The sequence below is a fragment of the Conger conger genome, chromosome 15 (genome assembly GCF_963514075.1).
Source record: "Conger conger chromosome 15, fConCon1.1, whole genome shotgun sequence".
NCBI classification, from domain to species: Eukaryota; Metazoa; Chordata; class Actinopteri; order Anguilliformes; family Congridae; genus Conger; species Conger conger.
The window spans coordinates 12,719,534-12,738,228 of record NC_083774.1 but is presented as its reverse complement, the minus strand read 5'-3'; the positions used below and the strand labels follow the sequence as shown (position 1 = coordinate 12,738,228).

The window sequence follows — 18,695 nt, the reverse complement described above, 5'->3', positions numbered from 1 at the left end:
GCAGAGAGAGGGAGTGAGAGAGAAAAAAACAGAGGGAGATCAGATAGGAGGGAAATTCAGAAGTACACAATACATACACATGTGGAGGTGCACACGCATTGCGGACAGTCGAAAGGGATAAACAGGTACACACAGATGTGTACATACAAAATAACGCACATACACATAGACACAAACAGACACAAGCTCATATGTACACATGTGCGCACACACTCACACCAGCGCCTAACGCAAAACACAATCAATGCTGAGCAACTCATCCTCCGGCCTCTGTAACTCTCAGTCCAAGCAAAATCTCTCACTGCTCCCCCCCGAGAATCACAGCCCCTTTCCCCTGTTCCACCCATCGATCCTATAACTGGGTTTGGTATGGATACAGACAAACTCAGTGGATAAGGGGCTCCCGGGGCAGATGGCAGCAGAACGTGTTCCGCCATTACGCTCAGTATCCCATAAAGAGCTGGTGTTCAGGTCAGCAGTGGCTGAAACCCACTGTTATGTGCAGTTATTGCTTCGCCTCATATTGATTTCCGGGGTCTTAAGTGTTGGGGACAAATGCGATGGTGAAACTGGGCAGGTTGGAAAAGCCCAGGTCGTGTACAGTGTAAATGTCAGGACACAGGCACGCACCACTTTGTTCTGGAGCAAAGTGAAGTTAATGGATCCCTGGGTAACTCTTCTCCAAGGATGGAAAACAGATCCACGCTGTTTACACAGATTTACTGTTACTTTTATGAGTGATAATGCATACATCCATATTACGCATTGCATCATATTAAGAATCAAATTATGAATTAGAGGTCTTCATGAAGATTAAAATAAGTTATTACAACATACGTATTATTTATCATTTTTAATGCAATTAGTTTCATAGGAAAAAGCACAGTTTTAATACTGTGCAATTGTTTCTGAGATGTTTTTTTTTTAATTGAAATATGTTGGTCATCAGCACATTTATATGGCATTTTACTGCCCTCTGCTGGCAGAAAATGTGAGTCATTCTTGTGAGAAAACCCATGACAATATTTTTAATCTAATGAGATTTACTTTGCAAATGTAACACCCATTATTATGGGTCAGAGAAGGCGCAGAAGGGTATTATCATCTTTGTGTGACACAAATTACACTTAACAATCCAGCGAGGATGTAAGTGATGATAATCGGATGAGTTTCAAATGGATTCCTGAAGTAGTTGTGTTTACGAATTAAGGTTAGACACAAGCCACATGAGCAAACAGTTGTCATGCGATCTCATTACTGCCCACATACACCTGTTCTTAGGCCCTTTGTGACTGACAGACTCCTCAGGTAACACAACAGGCTATGTTTACAGACAGGAATCCTGTGTGGGTAATGACTTCAGTAATGAAGTCAGAGATGCAGTACCATATGTACACCTATTTGGTTTCTCTATGTTAACATAATATTGGAAAATTGTTAATAAATAAACCACTACTCACTATAGCAAAACATTAAGGCATGAATTAATGTAAAATATGATTCTAAAATAGGGCAGGTGTTGCACACGAAGATGCCATCATCCCAGCTACTGAACCAATCCCATCCCTGCCCCACTCTGACATAAAGAAGCACATTTTGCAAGGGCGCCACCAAGTGGCAGATACGGTGAGATCCGCAAGCTCAAGTGCATGCCAAATACAAATTTGTTACACTTTACAATGATGTTCATGAATTGGCATTAGCTAACGTAGTTGTTAATCATCAATTAATTATGTATAACTACATTAATTTAGCATGAAAATGTATAATTAGTTAATGACTTTGTTAACTGCTAAGTAATTTAGGCTATTAGTTACATGAATATGTACCGCAAAACATAGGATAAACGTATAATTATTTAACCATTAACCATGAGCTGTACTCATTCCAATATGAATTTGCATGTAATTTTATTCTGAAACTAATGTAATTAATGAGCAGCTGTGATGGCAGCAAAGCTCTGACTGACTGAGCTTGTGTGAAAGTGAGAACTTTAAGAATGACGCGGTAGAGCAGGGCCCCTGGAAGTCTGGGGCCCCCGAAGGTCGAGTGGGTCACCTCCCCCCCGGGTGCCATTTCACATAAGATGACATGTGACGCTGACATGTGTCGGTGAGGGTCAGCAGTGTGTGGGGGGCATCGCCATGGCAACGGGGACTCACTGCCTGCTCCTGACAGATCTGGGTGAGCCGGTCCAGCTGGTCCTCTCTCACCGCCTTGGCCTTCTCGTACTGCTGTATCTCCAGCTCCATCTCCACCTTCACCTGGAGGACGTAGGCTGGGAGGAGAACACAAACACCGCTGTTACTCTAAAGCAGGGGCCTGCCAGACTGTCAAGAATAATACGTTACATTACATGTTACAACTTACAGTTGATTAGGCTAAAAGAAGACAACCCCCCCTGGAGAAATGTGGGGTTAAGGGCCTTGCTGAAGGGCCCAACAGCTGTGCGATTGTTAATATCTTGTTAATTATCCACATCAAACTAAATTTTGGAGTGTCTATTTTTACAAATATTTGGTAATATTTATATCACTCTCGTTATTTTCATCGAATTAAATAGTCTCATGTCTTACACAGACCTATGACATGACATTTCTTCCGTGCATTAAATTATCACTCTATTAGAACCTGAAATATGGAGCACCTCACTTCTCTGTAACCAGGACCCAAAAATACAATGGGTATTAGACTCAAGCCCTCGGAGGGATGTGACTTTTCTTGTAGTTATAGTACTTAAAAGTGTACTTTTTGAAAAATCTTTGTTAAAAGCATGACAAATTTTAATTCAACTTTGGGCTAGATTCACATTATTCACACCTATCCTTTTTAAGTAATTAAACAATTTTCCAATATTCACTTTTTCCCAATTCATTGATGAATCACAAATACAGTACAATGTACAGCACTGTACTTATTTTACCAAGCAAAGTGATAGCAACTGAACCAAACCTCCCCTTGCTTGCTAACAGTTACCATGGCAGGCATACCACTGTGTAAAATGGACAAAAATGAACATCTTCACATGGCATGACACATTAGCCAGAGAAAAGACTGAGTCATATTAAAAATGTCATTTTGAGATTTGAGATTTTTTGCAATTGCCATTCTAGTTAAGGTAAGATATACTTTTTTTGAACCCTGTAAGGTAATGTGTCCTCAGCATTGAACCCATCCTAGTTACTTAGGAGCAGTGGACAGCCACAGTGCAGCACCCTGGGACCAACTTCAGTACTGAGGGCAGTGCCTTAGTCAATGGCAGGTGTAAGGTCTTCTGGTGTGGGAGGAAACTGGAGTACCCGAGAAAACCCATGCAAATACAGGGAGAGCATGCAAGCACCCTGCAGGCAGGATCCAGCCAGAGTTCTTCTACAGTTCTATGGTTCAGACTAACAGAACTGTTCTGTCGATAGACAAAACAAAGATCGTTTCTGACAGAGCTGAGCTTAATGAAGATAGGAAGTAGTAATTTTCTTATTCACATATAGTGGCTAGATGGAGGCAGACTTGACATGAGTCATGTTTTGCTGCCCTCTTCAGGTGAAAAAAAAAACACTATCATACACTGACAGAAATTGTTTAATATGTGTCTGAAAAATGTTTATTTTTTATGAACACAACCTTAGTGCCCTCAATGGTGGTCATGGAAATGGCTGTGATCAATATTTAAGAACGTAACCCTCTCCTCTACACAGAGACTTGCAATAAAATCACACCGGTATATATGCTTTACACTCCAAGATTGCTTTGATCTGACTCCACCGTGTAAGTAAATCATGAGGACATTGCACTTTGAGATATACAGGCCCTGGTGTCTCAAAATGGCTTCCTGCCAGGTAACACTTGCGACGTGGCCAAGTCTCGGCTTCAGCCCTCGCGCGTTTCCTCTTTTAGACAGGGCGTGTGATCTCCGTGCGTAAGCAGTGGGCTCTGGTCCCTCTCTGTCTGCACCGGCTAGTCAAAGTCTCCACATTTATCCATTTATGAACGGATCACGCAGGTGGGGGGTATCTCTGGTCTGAAATGAGGGAGGCAGCTGCAAATGTGCCGTTCTTACACGGGCGCTGACAGACACCGTTGCCTCTATTCACGGACACTATTAATAGAGGCAGTGATGCGGTAGGAAGGAAGCAGAGGTGTAATGCTTTCCCTCACCACCGGGGGGCAGAGAGGAGGACTGTCTAACGCCTTGTCCGCATAATCACAAGTGTGACACAGGGGACTGGTGTGGCGATGTGCTCTCTTGATTGGGGATACGGGGGTGTGAAACCGGTGACAGGAGCTGGTAAAAACACATTTAAATATATCAGTCACACCATTGCTGAACCGGGCTCAGAAAAGAGACAGCCTCCCCCACCCTAGGGGGCTCTAAATCTAAAAGACACACCGTTATTCATGCCTCCAAGGACACTGCAGTACAACATCAGACTTGTGCGAGGCCTGCAAACGTTGCAACATTTAGACTTAACGCATTTGAAACACAAAGTCCAGAATAACCATTTTGCATTTCCAGCAATGTGTGCTGTTGCAAACACTATTGCATTTAATTACGGCTTCTTCTGTTTTCAAACAAATAAGTCAAATTAAATAAGAATATTGCTAAATGCCATTTTGGATGCAAGAAGAAAATGATTAGGCATGCATTTTAAGAATTACTAATGCACTTTGCAATGTATTTTCTTTAATTTTTGCTTTCAGTGAACTAAACATGTTTGCAGGCTATTTTTCAATTCATAATATGCAAACTCTAATATTAAAATACGTTTTCACCATTGATTCTACAAAAGGAAAGAATTAGAGAAGGGTGCCAGAGAGGGTGTGTGCGTGTGTGTATGTGCGTGGGTGTGTGTGTACGTGTGTGTATGTGTGTACATGCATGTGTGTGTGTATGTATGTATATGCGTGTGTGTTTGCGTGTGTGTGTGTGTGTGTGTGTGTATGTATGTATGTATGTATGTATGTGTGTGTGTGTGTGTGTATGGGTGAGTGAGTGTGTGTGTATGTATGTGTGTGTGTGTTTGTATGTATGCGCGTATGTGTGTATATGTGTATATGTGTGTGTGTGTATGTGTGTGTGTGTGTGTGTGTATGTGTGTATGTGTGTGTGTGTGTTTGTACGTGTGTATGTGTGTGTATATGTGTGTGTGTATGTGTGTACTTGTGCGTGTGTATGTGTGTGTATATGTGTGTGTGTATGTGTGTACGTGTGCGTGTGTATGTGTGCATGTGTGTGTGTGTGTGTGTGTGTGTGTGTGTGTGTGTACATTCTCGCTCCTGTGTGGGTGGTTGGGGAAGGTGTCAGCAGAAAGGACACAGATCTGATAGACAGATGCTTACTTTCTTCTGCAGTGTGGCTCATTGATTTGGTTCCAGGGCCGTGATTGCATTGGATTGTTTTTGCCTTTCTTGCTGAGTGTGTTGAATCAGCACATTGAGCTATTCTGATACATCGCAACACAGTAAAAACAAAGGCAGAGAAATTGGAACACTTGTAGCTTTCGCTACAGTCTCTGGTTTGTTAAAGCCTTTCACTGCTCACGTTACCTAAAGCACGGGTATCCAGAAGACCAGAGACACTGAGGCCCTTGAAGGATACCCAGGGAATCCTCAGCAAAATTAGCCATATTTGCCCTTTAGGAAAATTTTGTATATCCACTCAGTGATCACTTTATTATGTAGACCTGTACACCAGCTTGTTAATGCAGATATTTAATCAGCCAATCATGTGGCAGCAACTAAATGCATAAAAGCATGCAGGTTCAACTGTTTTTCAGACCAAATGTCTGAAAGTGAAGTGACTTGGACCATGGTATTATTGTTGGTGCCACAGGGTGGTTTGAATATCTTAGAAAAGGCTGATCTCCAGGGATTATTGCACACAACAGTCTCCAGAGTTTGCAGAAAATGGTGCAAAAAACAAAAACATCCAGTGAGCAGCAGTTCTGTGGGCAAAAATGTTGAGTTAATGAGAGAAGTCAGTGGAGAAGGGCCAGACTGGTCAAAACTGACAGGAAGGTGACAGTAACGCAAATAACCACACATTACAGCAATGGTATGCAGAAGAGCATCTCTGAACACAAAACACGTCAAACCTCTACGTGGATAGGATACAGCAGCAGAAGACTTAATACGTCTAAAAATTAGGTCTAATAAATACCTAATGAAGTGTTCACTGAGTGTATATATCTCTCATAAAATATATATTTTATACTTTTAGATAAAATGAACCTGGTCTGTAAAGCCTGTAATACAGATACATATACAATGTAATGCTTCCGTCCTTCAAAAGCTTCAGCAATCTTCAGGGCTTTGTGAAAGTACAAGCCAGTGTGGAGCTCCAGCCAGTGTAAAGGCTGTATTTGAAATGTCAGTTAAGGGTTAAAGTTTTGGCACTGGGGTGACCACACAGGCTGTTTCTCCTAACTGATGCAAAAAAAAAAAAAACTTTATGCGGAGCAACAGCTAGAGGGAGTCAGACAGAAGGTGCCCCAGCTTAGTGCATTTTAACTAAGGACACAATCTTTATTCATCACAAATATTAGGTCACACTCATTGGTTTGGACTGAGGGTTAAAGATCAATATCATTTAAGAAGAAATGAATGCTGGCAATTTACCAGCCATTCACATGGTCAATAAATATATGGTTATGAATTGTAAGTAGATGTATAATAATGGGGAGAGTTATTATGCTGTCAATGCTAGATTGATTTTCCAATACAGTAATTTTAAGGTTACCTTTTTTTTTGCAAATTCAAAGCTGGCATCTTCTCCATAATCTGTCATGTCAATGTACAAAATTATAGAGGATAAATTAAGTGTTCTACAAAATCAACGGTAATGTAGCCAACCCTCAGATGACCTGCCAAATATGGGTTAGCCTGATTTCACTCAGGAAATGGGGAAAGTTTCTTCACCTAAATATAAATGTAGTGCGAGACCAAAATGAAGCAAAAGGCAGAAAAAAAAGTACTGCCCAACACCCTCTATTCCACAGATGACTCCGCCTGGGGAAATGAACCCTTTCTAATCTTGTCTCTTCAGTGGCAGTGGGCTTTCTTGGTACTTATAGAGTTTGTTTAATTACATTTTGTGACAAAGAAAAGCACATCACCAAGGGCAATACCAGTAGTGAAAGATGTCCTGTTTGAGGGCCTGCTTCATCATAAATATTACTGTAACAGAAACTCTTACTGACCTCAACCTCGGGGGCAGAGAGCAAGGAATGTGAGAGCTGAATGTTTGGCTAATGTAGCGAAACTGTGGTCACATCTGTCGCACAAAGATGATGTCACTAGGGCACCAGGTGGGCTGGAATAGAGGCGGGTGCTCACCGTCGATTATCCTCTTGACCCTCCAGATGCGCAGGGTGATGATGAGGCTGATAGCGTCCCAGGGGCTGCTGGGTCCGTTGGCAACTGTGGAGGCCACCATCGGGGCCAGGGAGAGGATGATGACCGCGCCATCGAACACCTGCCAAGGGCACAGGACACAGCGCTCACGGTAAACGCACGTCAGGAGGAAACGTGTGATTGTTCGGAGATGGCTTTCAAAGAGAAAAAACTGAAACCTGCAAATCTGCTTTGGCCATCACTGCAAAAAGTGACTGTCTTAAGAATAATTTTAGTCTTGAAATAAGACTTAAGACCTTATTTTTCAAGGAGAAAATAGTAGCTTATTTTACGTCAATTTGCGTGACAAGAGAAAGATTCTTATTCCACTTGAGATGAAATTTCCTTGACAAGTGAAACTTTCTTATTCTATTGGTAAATCTCGAAATGACAACTGCTCTAAATAAGATCTTAAGACTAAAATGCTTATTATTTTTAATTTAAAAAAAAGTTTAATTTCAGAATGCTACTTCTGAAATCTATGAAGCCCTGTTCCATTTCTTTCTCCTGTAAGATCAGAAATGGAGAAAGACAGGAAGAGGTGCCGTTCTAACAGCACAGAGCAGTCTCGATGGATGCAAATGACCTGCTTTCACACCTTTAAGAAGATACCATTTTGTAATTAGGGTACTCGGGCTACCTCAGAGAAAACAGAAAAAGGAGTCTATTTAAAGCAGTGAGCACACTGCCCACAGTCTCCAGAAGCGCGCTGTTAATTTGAAGCTCTGGCTTGCCCATCAAAGACTGACATCAGCGGCAGTCCGGTCAGGCTTGGGGCGGCAGAAAAGCTTGCTCCCTTTTCACTCTCAGCACTTCTGAGTACAGACATCAGACCTGGTTCAGACAGGGCCCAGGGCGCTTACCTCAACTTTATTTTCAATGTAGTCCCAAATCCCCAGGACTACGATCCTGAAGACAGTCTGAGAGAGAGAGAGAGAGAGAGAGGGAGGGAGGGAGGGATGGAGAGAGAGAGGGATAGTGAGTGAGGGAAAGAGGGAGATAGCAAGAAGAGGTAAAACAGGCTCAAGGGAAATTAACTTTTTTATCAGCAGATTTGAAAAATGCGCAGGTTCTTTGGTCCAGCTTTTTAAAGCCAGCTGAACTTTTACGCGAATGTAGGATTTCAGTAACCCTTTTTTAAACGCATCGCAGCTACAGTAGCAGTAAATGAGATATGGCCACATCCATTTTCATCTTCTAACCTCACGATAACCTCAAATAATTGAGATTGGCATTTGTTTCTCCAACCAAGTGAATGGAACCCATACAAAAATTATGAATATAAAATAAAATGTAAATTGACCACATTGTGAAATTACCCATTCACTTTACTGCTTCTTTTGTGAAAGAAATCTACTGAAGGTCTATAACATCAACTACACAAATCATGGAAACAATTTTACTGTCTTGTACAGAGCTGGAATCGCTGATTTGATTTAGGCATGTTCAATATCTAGTATATTCCAGCTTGGATTTCAAGTGATATTAACACAATTCTGGGGTGTGTGTGAAAATAGATTAAAGTGGACACAAAGGCTGGAAGTCAGTCCCCATCTTTTGATGAAAGAAGCTTATAAGCACAACTGTTTTGCTGTGGGGTCCAGGTACTCAGAGAACAACAATGACTGGAAAACCTTCTAATATGAACATTCCTAGTTTATTAAATGTTATTTAGTCAATTAAATGGAACCCAAATTAACTCACAGAAATAACTAAACGCAACTAAATTTCAAAGAAAGTAAAATTCAAGTTCCCATGTATTATTAAACCATATAATACTTAATGGGAAAAAAAAGTCTTCAACATAAAATACTGTAGACTTCTGTTAATAATACTGTGAAGGATTAAAATTACTCTATGCTAAATGACTTATGGGTGCCCGGTAGGTTCATCTGGATGAAGTGCGCACACTTATCTTTTTAATGTTTTTGAATATAGTGACTCCGTTTGACACAAGGTGTGTGACTGCGATGTAAAAATGAATGATGGCCACTGTGTCATTTTTACTAAGATGAAGTAAACATATGTAGCTCATTAAAGGTTTTCATTAAAATAATTGAGTGTAGCACCAGTCTTCCTAAATCATTGTGCAGTGTTGCATTTCAAAACTTGGCTGTGTGAGAACCCTCGAAAAATGTTGGTTGGCAAAGATTTGAAATATATGCCGCATAACAAACATTTAATTTGCCTGTAGAACCTTAAATAACCCAAAACACAAATGCTAATTGACTATTTTGTCATTTAACAGCAGAGCTAGAGTCCTTGCCTGGCTTGGCTTTATTCTTTCGTGCTTATTTTTAAAATTACATTTTTGCAGTAAAAGTGTGAATATTGAATAATTCCTCCATAAGGGTAAGACCCCAAACTTGGGGGATGTGGCAATGTGGATATTGTGAATGTACCCAGTTAGTTTTTTCCATCAACTTGCCTTTCGTTATCACCCACACTCCCATTGCATTCAAGGTACAATAGGTAATTTCTGACTCCTAACGGTCAAATGAGGAATTGCAGCAAGAAACACCCTCAAACTACAACATTGTTTATCCCTCCCCCTTCTCTGTGAACACACCGACTTTGAAACGCCATTGGCTGTGGCAATTAGAACCAATTTTCAACCAATGAGCTTGACTTATTGTACAGCTGTACAATGTTTTGGTAAGGAGTGTTGGTAAGTCAACTGTATATTTTGAAACCCAAATTTAAGGACTATAAATACAGGCAGAGGGTGAGTCAAAATGTCAGTGAGCCTTTATCAATGATTTACAATGGTCTAGAAACAATGTTTTAACACAAATCTTACCTATAGTAATAATCTTACCTATAGTACCTTTAATAATGCTCCACCTACACCTACCAGCTTAATTAGCCCTGAGCACTCGAGGCACAAAATAGCATCCGCTCACCTCAGAGAAGAACACAGAGAGGATGACGAGGCTGATCCAGTGGATGATGCTGGCAAACTGGAAAGCACTGGAAACTGCAGGCAAGAGAAGACGGAAGATGAAAAAGAGAATGAAAAAAGGAATTTTGGAGCCAAGCCAGAAGACCACCTCTCCTCATCCAGCCGTTTGTGCACGAACCTGCAGGCATGTGGTGTCTTTTTTCCATCACATGATTACCAACAACACCTTCCACAAAAGGTGTCGTTACTTGCGAAGAAAGCTCGGGTAGCAGAACGCAGCTCCCTGGAGAACTACATTTTGTGAAACAATTCTAGTGTTAAAGGAACACTTGTCGGGGAAAAGTATTCAGGTGGGAAATGTGCACCTGCAGAAAATTCACACATTCCCACTGAGCCTGTACAGGCAGCAAAAACATCCACCACAACTAAAAACTGATAATGAATAATAACTGACAAATGATAAGCAAGTGATATGATCCGATGACGATGGTGAAGGTTTGTACTGAGGTTGGAAATCAACCACAGGAGAACCAGAGTGGTAATAGGGTACTGAGGGGGATTGAGTGAAGATTTGTAGTGGAAGTGCTAAACCAATTCAACAAAAATAACTGCATAATACAGTAATGTATACAGTTAGTCGGGAGAGAGATAGTATCATGGATATACTGTAGGCTATACCTTGGATTGAAGGCAGACATTTGGGCCACGACATTAGCTGGCTGTGTGACCATGAGACGTCGTGCACAGAGCCTTGTACCGGCGGACGCAAACCTAAACCTCGATCAATTTCTGGTTGTGTTCAGCCCCGCGAGTCACAAGACATTCGCGTTCATATCCTCACGGTCCCCCTCATTTGCACGGCGCCTCCCGCCACTGCCTGCAGTCACTACGCCCACCACTTCATCAGCCCGGTCGCAGGCCACACCCACCCATTGACCGATTGGTTTCCCACGACCCCCCCCCCCCCCCCCCCCCCCCCCCATCCGTGTCGCCCGCTGGTCTATCAGTCTCCGCCACTCCATTGGGCGGTCTGTCAATCAGTTAATTTGCCCTCCCGTCTCCCCCCCGTCTATTAATATCCAGCCTGCCCGCTTCTCGCCGTTCCTTCATCCTCTAATCCGTCCCCTCTCCATTCGTCTTGGTTTCCCTCGCCTCGGTCGCTCACTCCGTCTTGCCGAGCCGGCGGAGGCCTGAATGAAACGGTGATATATCTGGATCGACTCGCGGCCCCTCAACCCCAGCAACAAGCCTGAGGAATCATTAGGCCCATAAGTCTCTAGGTACGCCCTGCCCGCCTGTCCGCCCTTCTCCCTTCCCCCCTCCTACTCTGCAATCGAGGGGGCTTCTTCCCACCCTGTCACACGCAATCGGACAGCTCGGCTCCACACCCTAGTCTTGGGTGCCTTGCTTGTCATGTAACAACTGAAGTATTCCATTGACTGAAGTGATACCTGCGAAATTACATGCAGCAGTTAAGTCCAACCTTACTTCCTTCTCCTCAACTATGCATAACATTGCATTGTGGTTTTTGTTGCTTTAATCCAAATAAATGTACTGTACAGTAGATTAGACAATGCAGGGGACAATCCCCCCCCTGGAGCAATGTGGGGTTAAGGGCCTTGCCCAAGGGCCCAACAGCTGCACTGATCTTATCACAGCTACACTGGGGCTTGAACCAACAACCTTCCAGGTCCCAGTCATTTAACTTAGCCCCTAGGCTACAGGCTGCATAACACACAGATACTTAAAGTTTACATTATAGTTTTGTGAATGGCAGTAGGTAAATGTCCAGGGGTTCACAGCTAACTATTTAACTTTGAGGGGAACATGTGTTATGCACATTTGCACAAGCTGCAAATGCACCCTCTCATCTGGGAACTAAAAATGCAACCTTCTGAACACGTTTTATTACCTATTTACAACATCACCCTGTCAGCAGCTGTATTTGCAAAAAATAAAAGAAAGCATGTGGGTTTTATTTTGGGATTTGTAAGCAGAAGATATATCGAGAAGCATTACATGCAGTCAACTGACTTTGTTCTTTTTAAAACAGGAAATCCCAGATGAGGGGACAAAGATAAAAAGATGGAAATAAATAAAACTGGTTTGATCTGGATGCAGAAGGATCCTTCCCTTATGGCCTCCCCCAGGTGCAGTATTTTAGCCCGTAATGAGAACAACCTTCACAGAGGCCATATGCTGCTTCATACAGGAGGATCGTGTTAGTGGCATGGTCCTGTTTGACCTTCACTCACCAAATGTGGCACCCAGGTCCCTCTCCACATAAGGAACAAGTTTCCACAAGAAAACAAATCACATTGAGTTTTCCTTCATTTAAAATTTTCTGAAATATACTTAAAAAAAACAAACATTTTTTGAACTGCTTATGAACCCCATATGGCTTTACATAAAGGGATGCAATCTGATAACCCTCCAAAATCTCAATATATAATAACTGGAGTTAATGAGCAATAAAAACTGATCTAAGATTACATTCACGGGCACTACAGTATGTTGACAATTGTTAGACTTTAGATGCATTGTGTATATGAGCAGGTCACGGTACATGTGCATACAGTACTGTGCAGAAGTCTTAGGCACCCTAGACTTTATTATATATATGTTTATTTTTGTGTGTGTGTTAGTATAAAAGAAAACATTTCAGATTTCCAAATATTCATTTTCCAAAAGATTTAATTTTACAGAGACATTTTTGTATTTAATTTAAAAAAGTAAAATATTACTGTAAGCAATTGATTACTTTTTACATAAAAACTTGATCAAGCCTGTCAGAGATCAGAAGCCAGGAGCCAAGCAAAGTCTGCAGAAGAACTGTGGCAAGTTCTCCAACATGCTTGGAACAACCTCCCTGCTGATTGTCTTATAGAACTGCAGGACAGCGTTGGCTAGAGAAGTGATGCAGTTTTAACGCCGAAGGGTGGTCACAAAAAATATTGATTTGATTCAGTTTTTAACTATTCTGCCAAATGACTAAACTGTTATTTAAAATGTATAGTACGTTTATTTAGGACCTTTCATTGAATTATTTTTGAAAGAATCTTACCTGTAAAGAATGTTATACAGGTGCCTAAGACTTCTGCACAGTACTGTACTTGGTGTAAATGAGCAGGTCACGATACATGTTTGTACTCGCTGTATAGCAGTAGGTCAGAGTTCATAGACTCACACTGTAGAAGCTTGGTGTCGATCAGAAGCTCCAGGGCCAGGAGTAGCACCACCAGCACGACGCAGGCCACTAGGAAGCAGTTGAAGCCTGCGCTGAGCAGGAAGACCTGCCACAGAGCTGCCCGTCGCCCACAGCAAGGCTTCAGCCAGTTCGACCTGGAGACACGGAGAGAGGAAAACACCTGCTGTCAAAGGTCAAAGGGCAAACATCCTGCATCTTCTTGTTAAAATCCCTGAGATACATGAGATAGAAGGAAAAAACAAAACTAATATGGTTGTGTTTACCCATGTAGTGGTGAATTATACAGAACTGTAATAAAGTTTAAAAAAATTTTTTTATTGAACCGAGTACTTAACTACAACACTTATACCACATCAGTATGATAAATATATTATCGCAATAATTTTGGGGGAGAATATAAACACACACATGTGCACCAAAGGCTTGCGTTTTGAGCCGTGATGTTCTTGTTACCAGCCAGCAGAGGGTGTAGTTCTATCCAATATTTCATTTTAACTGGACCACCAAAAGTTAATTGCAGGCAAGCCTAGAGTGACCTTGCTCAGACGGAAATAGTTGAACACTATAAACTGGCAAGGCCACCGTCTCAGTCAGAGCAATCAGTTCAGAGAACGCCCCATGCAATACGGGCAGGTGCTGTGGTGGAACAGCTCTTCTCTCCGGAAGGTTATTTATTGATATTACACCATCAATTTTTATCGATGTAGCCTGAGTAAAACCTACACTTCACAAACCTCTGAATTAATTTAAAGAGGAAAATTAATGCGGCCAAGAAACGCAGTATTTCTCATCCCCTGTGATATACCACTCCACGATGAATGGAATTTCAAAAAGAGGTCTTCGTATTCTCCTGGCCATAGCTGCGTCGGATGACTGTGGCCACTGGGTGGATGTACACCACGGTAGGTGTGGCTGCAGGGTAGGTGTGGGTGCAGGGGGGGCGGACTATTTGCTACCCAAAGACAGCATAATCAATAGAGCAGTCCATTTCTCAGTAAAAAGCAAAACTGAGCTAACAAAAGAATGTTTGATGATAATCAAACTGTGCTCCCCCCACCCCAAAAATATATAATATAAAAATATTTTCTGCCCCCAAGCTTGCACCAATCAGAGAAGCAAGGCAAGCTCTGTCGAGAAAACTCTCAGCAATAAACTCGAACCCTTCATGGTGACATTCATTACAAACAATTATGTGGAATCCCCAGCCATTTAAATCATTTGCTTTGGCAGCTAATTAATAAAATTGCGGTTGATGCCTGACACAATGCAAGGTCCTCCATTAAATACTGCTGCCTGATTGGGTGGAAAGGGATAGCGGGGAAAGGAACAAAAATTACACAGCCAACTGCAACCGATAAAACCACTTCTTCACTTTTAGTTTTTATTTCATCAAAGATGGCATTGATATGCATGCGGGGCTACCTTCAGACCATTTTCCATTATTGCCCAGGCAACCAGCACATTCCAAACAAGTAGAATGGATATAAATCAAGGTAATTTAGCAAGAGACGTCACTATGAGGTAATTAGGGTGATTGTTGTCGACCATCTGTCCAAAGTCTTATAAGGAATGTGTGAAGGAATAATTGAATGTGCCAACCAAATGCATAATTAGCTGACAGTTTACAGATTTCCCGAGCATTTATCTACAGTAAGCATCTGGAGACACTTTACTGACAAACGACTGAAAGCAAAGCCAGCTGGTCAGTACTACAGTGCTGTAGAGAGCTGTAGTGTGTTTGGATCGTCCGCCATCATCATCGACACCCAGGGGCAACAATTAAACATTGATTAAAAATAGACTTCAGATTGATTCCATTTCACTGGCATCATTTGTCAATCCCGCTAGTCAGACTTCAGGGGCAAGATTGAGTTGACTAGCATTGTAAGATCAATGTGAGGGTGCCAGGTGGAAAATGGCCTCCGTGTCCAAGATCCACTGCTGTGTTGCAGGGCTGTGAGCCACAGGTGGAGCTGAGCCCATGCCACCTGAGAACCACCAGGAAATAGGAAGTCAAGCTCTGCCACACCACCTGACATAGTCTCATCCAATCCGCTCCGTCCCAAACACCGCACCAACCCCTGCTGTGGAACGATAATAATAATGATTAGTTATTTAGCTGATGCTTTTATCCAAAGCGACTTACAGTTGATTAGACTAAGCAGGGGACATTCACCCCTGGAGAGATGTGTGGTTAGGGGCCTTGCTAAACGGCCCAACAGCTGTGCAGATCTTATTGTTTCTACACCAGGGCTTGTACCACCAACCTTCCGGGTCTCAGTCAAGCACATTAACCACTCGGCTACAGGCTGCCGAATAGTAAATTAGGTTTCACAAGTATTTTTCAGAGTATATCTTTTGTGCATTATACACCTTAAATGAACCTAAAAATCTCAACTGTAATGCCACTGGCTGGATTACACAACTTCCGGTTTTTGCACTTTGAATCCCTGCTTGAACCAAATTCTTCTGTCCTAGGTGACCTAGCTGTCTTAGGTGAGGAGACAGTCCTGAAGCATGGAGATCAATGGCTTGGCTTACTCATACTTGACTGCCTGCTTTCAGTTACTAGCCCCACCATGGGCAAATAAGAACCCACGAGGCCTGCTTCCTGTGTTCACCACACACACACACAACCTCCTCAATACTGTTCCATTGGATGAACTCCACGACTGGCTGTGGGATGGCGAGCATCTGCTGAACTTGTATTTGCCTTTACTTATTAACAACAAATCCCAGGGAGATGCCTGGTTTGACACTTATTCACAAGCCTTTTCACCCAGAGGGGCGGACACTTCTGCAAAGAAGGCATTCTGGGGACCATAACCTGTAAGTGTTTCTGTTCTGTTCAGTTTTTTTTTTTTTTTTTGGAGAGAGAGAGTGTGGATATAACACCTCTTAAAACAGGGCATAGGGCATTCAGAAATAGAGGTTGAACTGAGAGGCAGCGGAGACACACAGACACACAGACACAGATTCAGATTCAGATTCAGACACGGACACGCACGCATGCACACAGACAAACGTACGCACACGCTTCCTCTAGACCCAGATGACGACGCTAGCAAGGACGAAGCCAAGGGCCAGCAAACGTTGTCAGGATAATCAAATGACAGCATAAGCACGCTGTTAGCAATCATCTTCTTGGCTCACAGCGAGGCAGAGGGGGGTCTGTGTTCTCCAGATGGTGTCGACGCCGTGTTGATCACGACGCTTCGAACGTGCTGGGTATGGTGTCACTGTGGTGCCACTCGCAATACGGGCTCCAAGACCACCACCACGCCGACTTCGTAAACATAATTTTCTTAACAGGAGCAAAGCCAGCAAAAATCATTACTCAGTGCCATATATTCCATCCTCCTTGCCAATTTTTAACATTGTGTAAACACAGTATGCTACACAGATACGATAAGTAAACAAGAGGGGGAGATTTGGGCTTCGTCAACATGTGACATCAGAAGAAAATTAAAGTGAGGATGAGGAGAATGAGACCCAGGAATGCATTCAGTCAAAATCTCCTCTAGCAAGTAACCAATCCTGAGACAGTAATACTACCTTCACCATCCTACTAAGCTTAATTTGTGGCAGATTCGCCCGGAGGACGATCCGCAACCTCTCAATTTTGGACTTCCTATGCTGTAGAAACTATTTTCATGGATCCAGCAACTCTCAAAGTGGGAAGTCCATTATAGTGCTTCTCCCCGAACCATCTCCCAACCCACAATCCACAACGCCATTCTAACACCTCCAGATTTACAAATAAAGTACCAAATGCAACCATTTCATAGGTCTGGAAACAAGAGTAGGGCCATCTGTCAGGAACAGGATGCACCGACAAACTGCTCAATGGCACCAACTGATTAACTTACAAAGCAACACATTTCAATCTGCACAGCTTCCTTCAGGTTGCCAGAGTACTGCACCGGACGTATAAACATATTGGGTGAGTATAGAGTAGTGCGGAATTGAATGTATGCAAAAGTAAGAAAAAAGAAAAAATAATATTCCACTAAGACAGGTACAAACAAGGGTACTTTGACACTATACTACACTAGAATAACTGATCTTTGCAGTATGAAATATTACTTACCATAGGGTATTACTCCCACAAGAATATAAGTGGATGTACATTAATTATTTACAGAAATACTGTAAACGCAGCTACCATCTCAACAAGCCCCATGACTACTGTCTATTCAAATGCACAATTGAAACACTCCTTATATAAATGGTGAAATTATAAAGGGACTTCATAAAGGGACTTTAATGTGTAGGCCAAACACAGTTCTTTCTCACTAATGTCAGGCTCCCACATATTTTAGGTTGCAGTGGTACACTCAGCACCAAGGAAGAGAGCAGAAATCAGACTCAACCATCGCACAACCAAGCATGTAAATCACATTGGTGGAATGGTGGTAAAATGGGTACAAATTCTGAATTCTCCTCACAGGAATGGAATAAATTACAATATATTGTAAATATGTCTATTTTATGAGAGATGCCATGAAAATATATTTCACAGAAAAGTATGCAATAAAATTGTGCAGAATCAGGAACACGCAATAACTTTTACACTTATCATATTATATTGCGCAGTATTGCACATTTTCTTATATCTAAACATATATTATGTTTATACTATACTGTATATAACATTTTATACATTTTAAATACTGTTCATATATTGCTGAATATTTCATTTTCATAAGTGCCCTTGCAAGAGTGGAGAAAAGACTGACATTAACCGCAATGCAGTATGCCCTCAACCTTGTACACTGAACTTAATCACTCTACTTTTTATAGCAAGTTACGCATTATAGGATGGAAGCAGCTGAAATGAACAAAAATGCGCAAATACCAAAATCACGGTGTCCTTCACGCTTACGCACAAAGTGCACTGTGGGTAGTTTAATTCTGACCCCATGTCTTTCAAACAAAGGAAACTCTCCTAACAATAACTAAAAATACAATTTTCAAGAGCAGAGTAATAGCAATATTGAGGATCAGCTAAGCGCCTAAGGCAAACACCTTGTGAGCTATGTTTTCACGGTGCGATGTATCGCTGGTTCACGTCCTGTAGAGTAGAATCAACACTCCCGTCTTTACATTGGGCAAATAAGCGCCTAATATGTGCATTTAAAACGTGGTCTGCCCGAGTCCTTCAGTTCCTTTAGTGCGATCTGCGGAGCTCCGTGC

The 18,695-nt window shown here is 42.0% G+C and overlaps 1 protein-coding gene across 1 annotated transcript in view; it reads right to left on the bottom strand.

Annotated features, from left to right (window-relative positions):
* The window catches only part of tmem266 (transmembrane protein 266), a gene marked incomplete at its 5' end in the record, with an annotated part of 42,941 nt that overhangs the window by 6,729 nt on the left and 17,517 nt on the right, over positions 1-18,695 (bottom strand). The window contains 5 exons of the mRNA XM_061222547.1: positions 2,163-2,278; positions 7,333-7,471; positions 8,253-8,309; positions 10,293-10,366; positions 13,479-13,633. Of these exons, the coding sequence (XP_061078531.1) occupies positions 2,163-2,278; positions 7,333-7,471; positions 8,253-8,309; positions 10,293-10,366; positions 13,479-13,633 (541 nt within the window). The remainder of the gene's footprint in view (positions 1-2,162; positions 2,279-7,332; positions 7,472-8,252; positions 8,310-10,292; positions 10,367-13,478; positions 13,634-18,695) is intronic.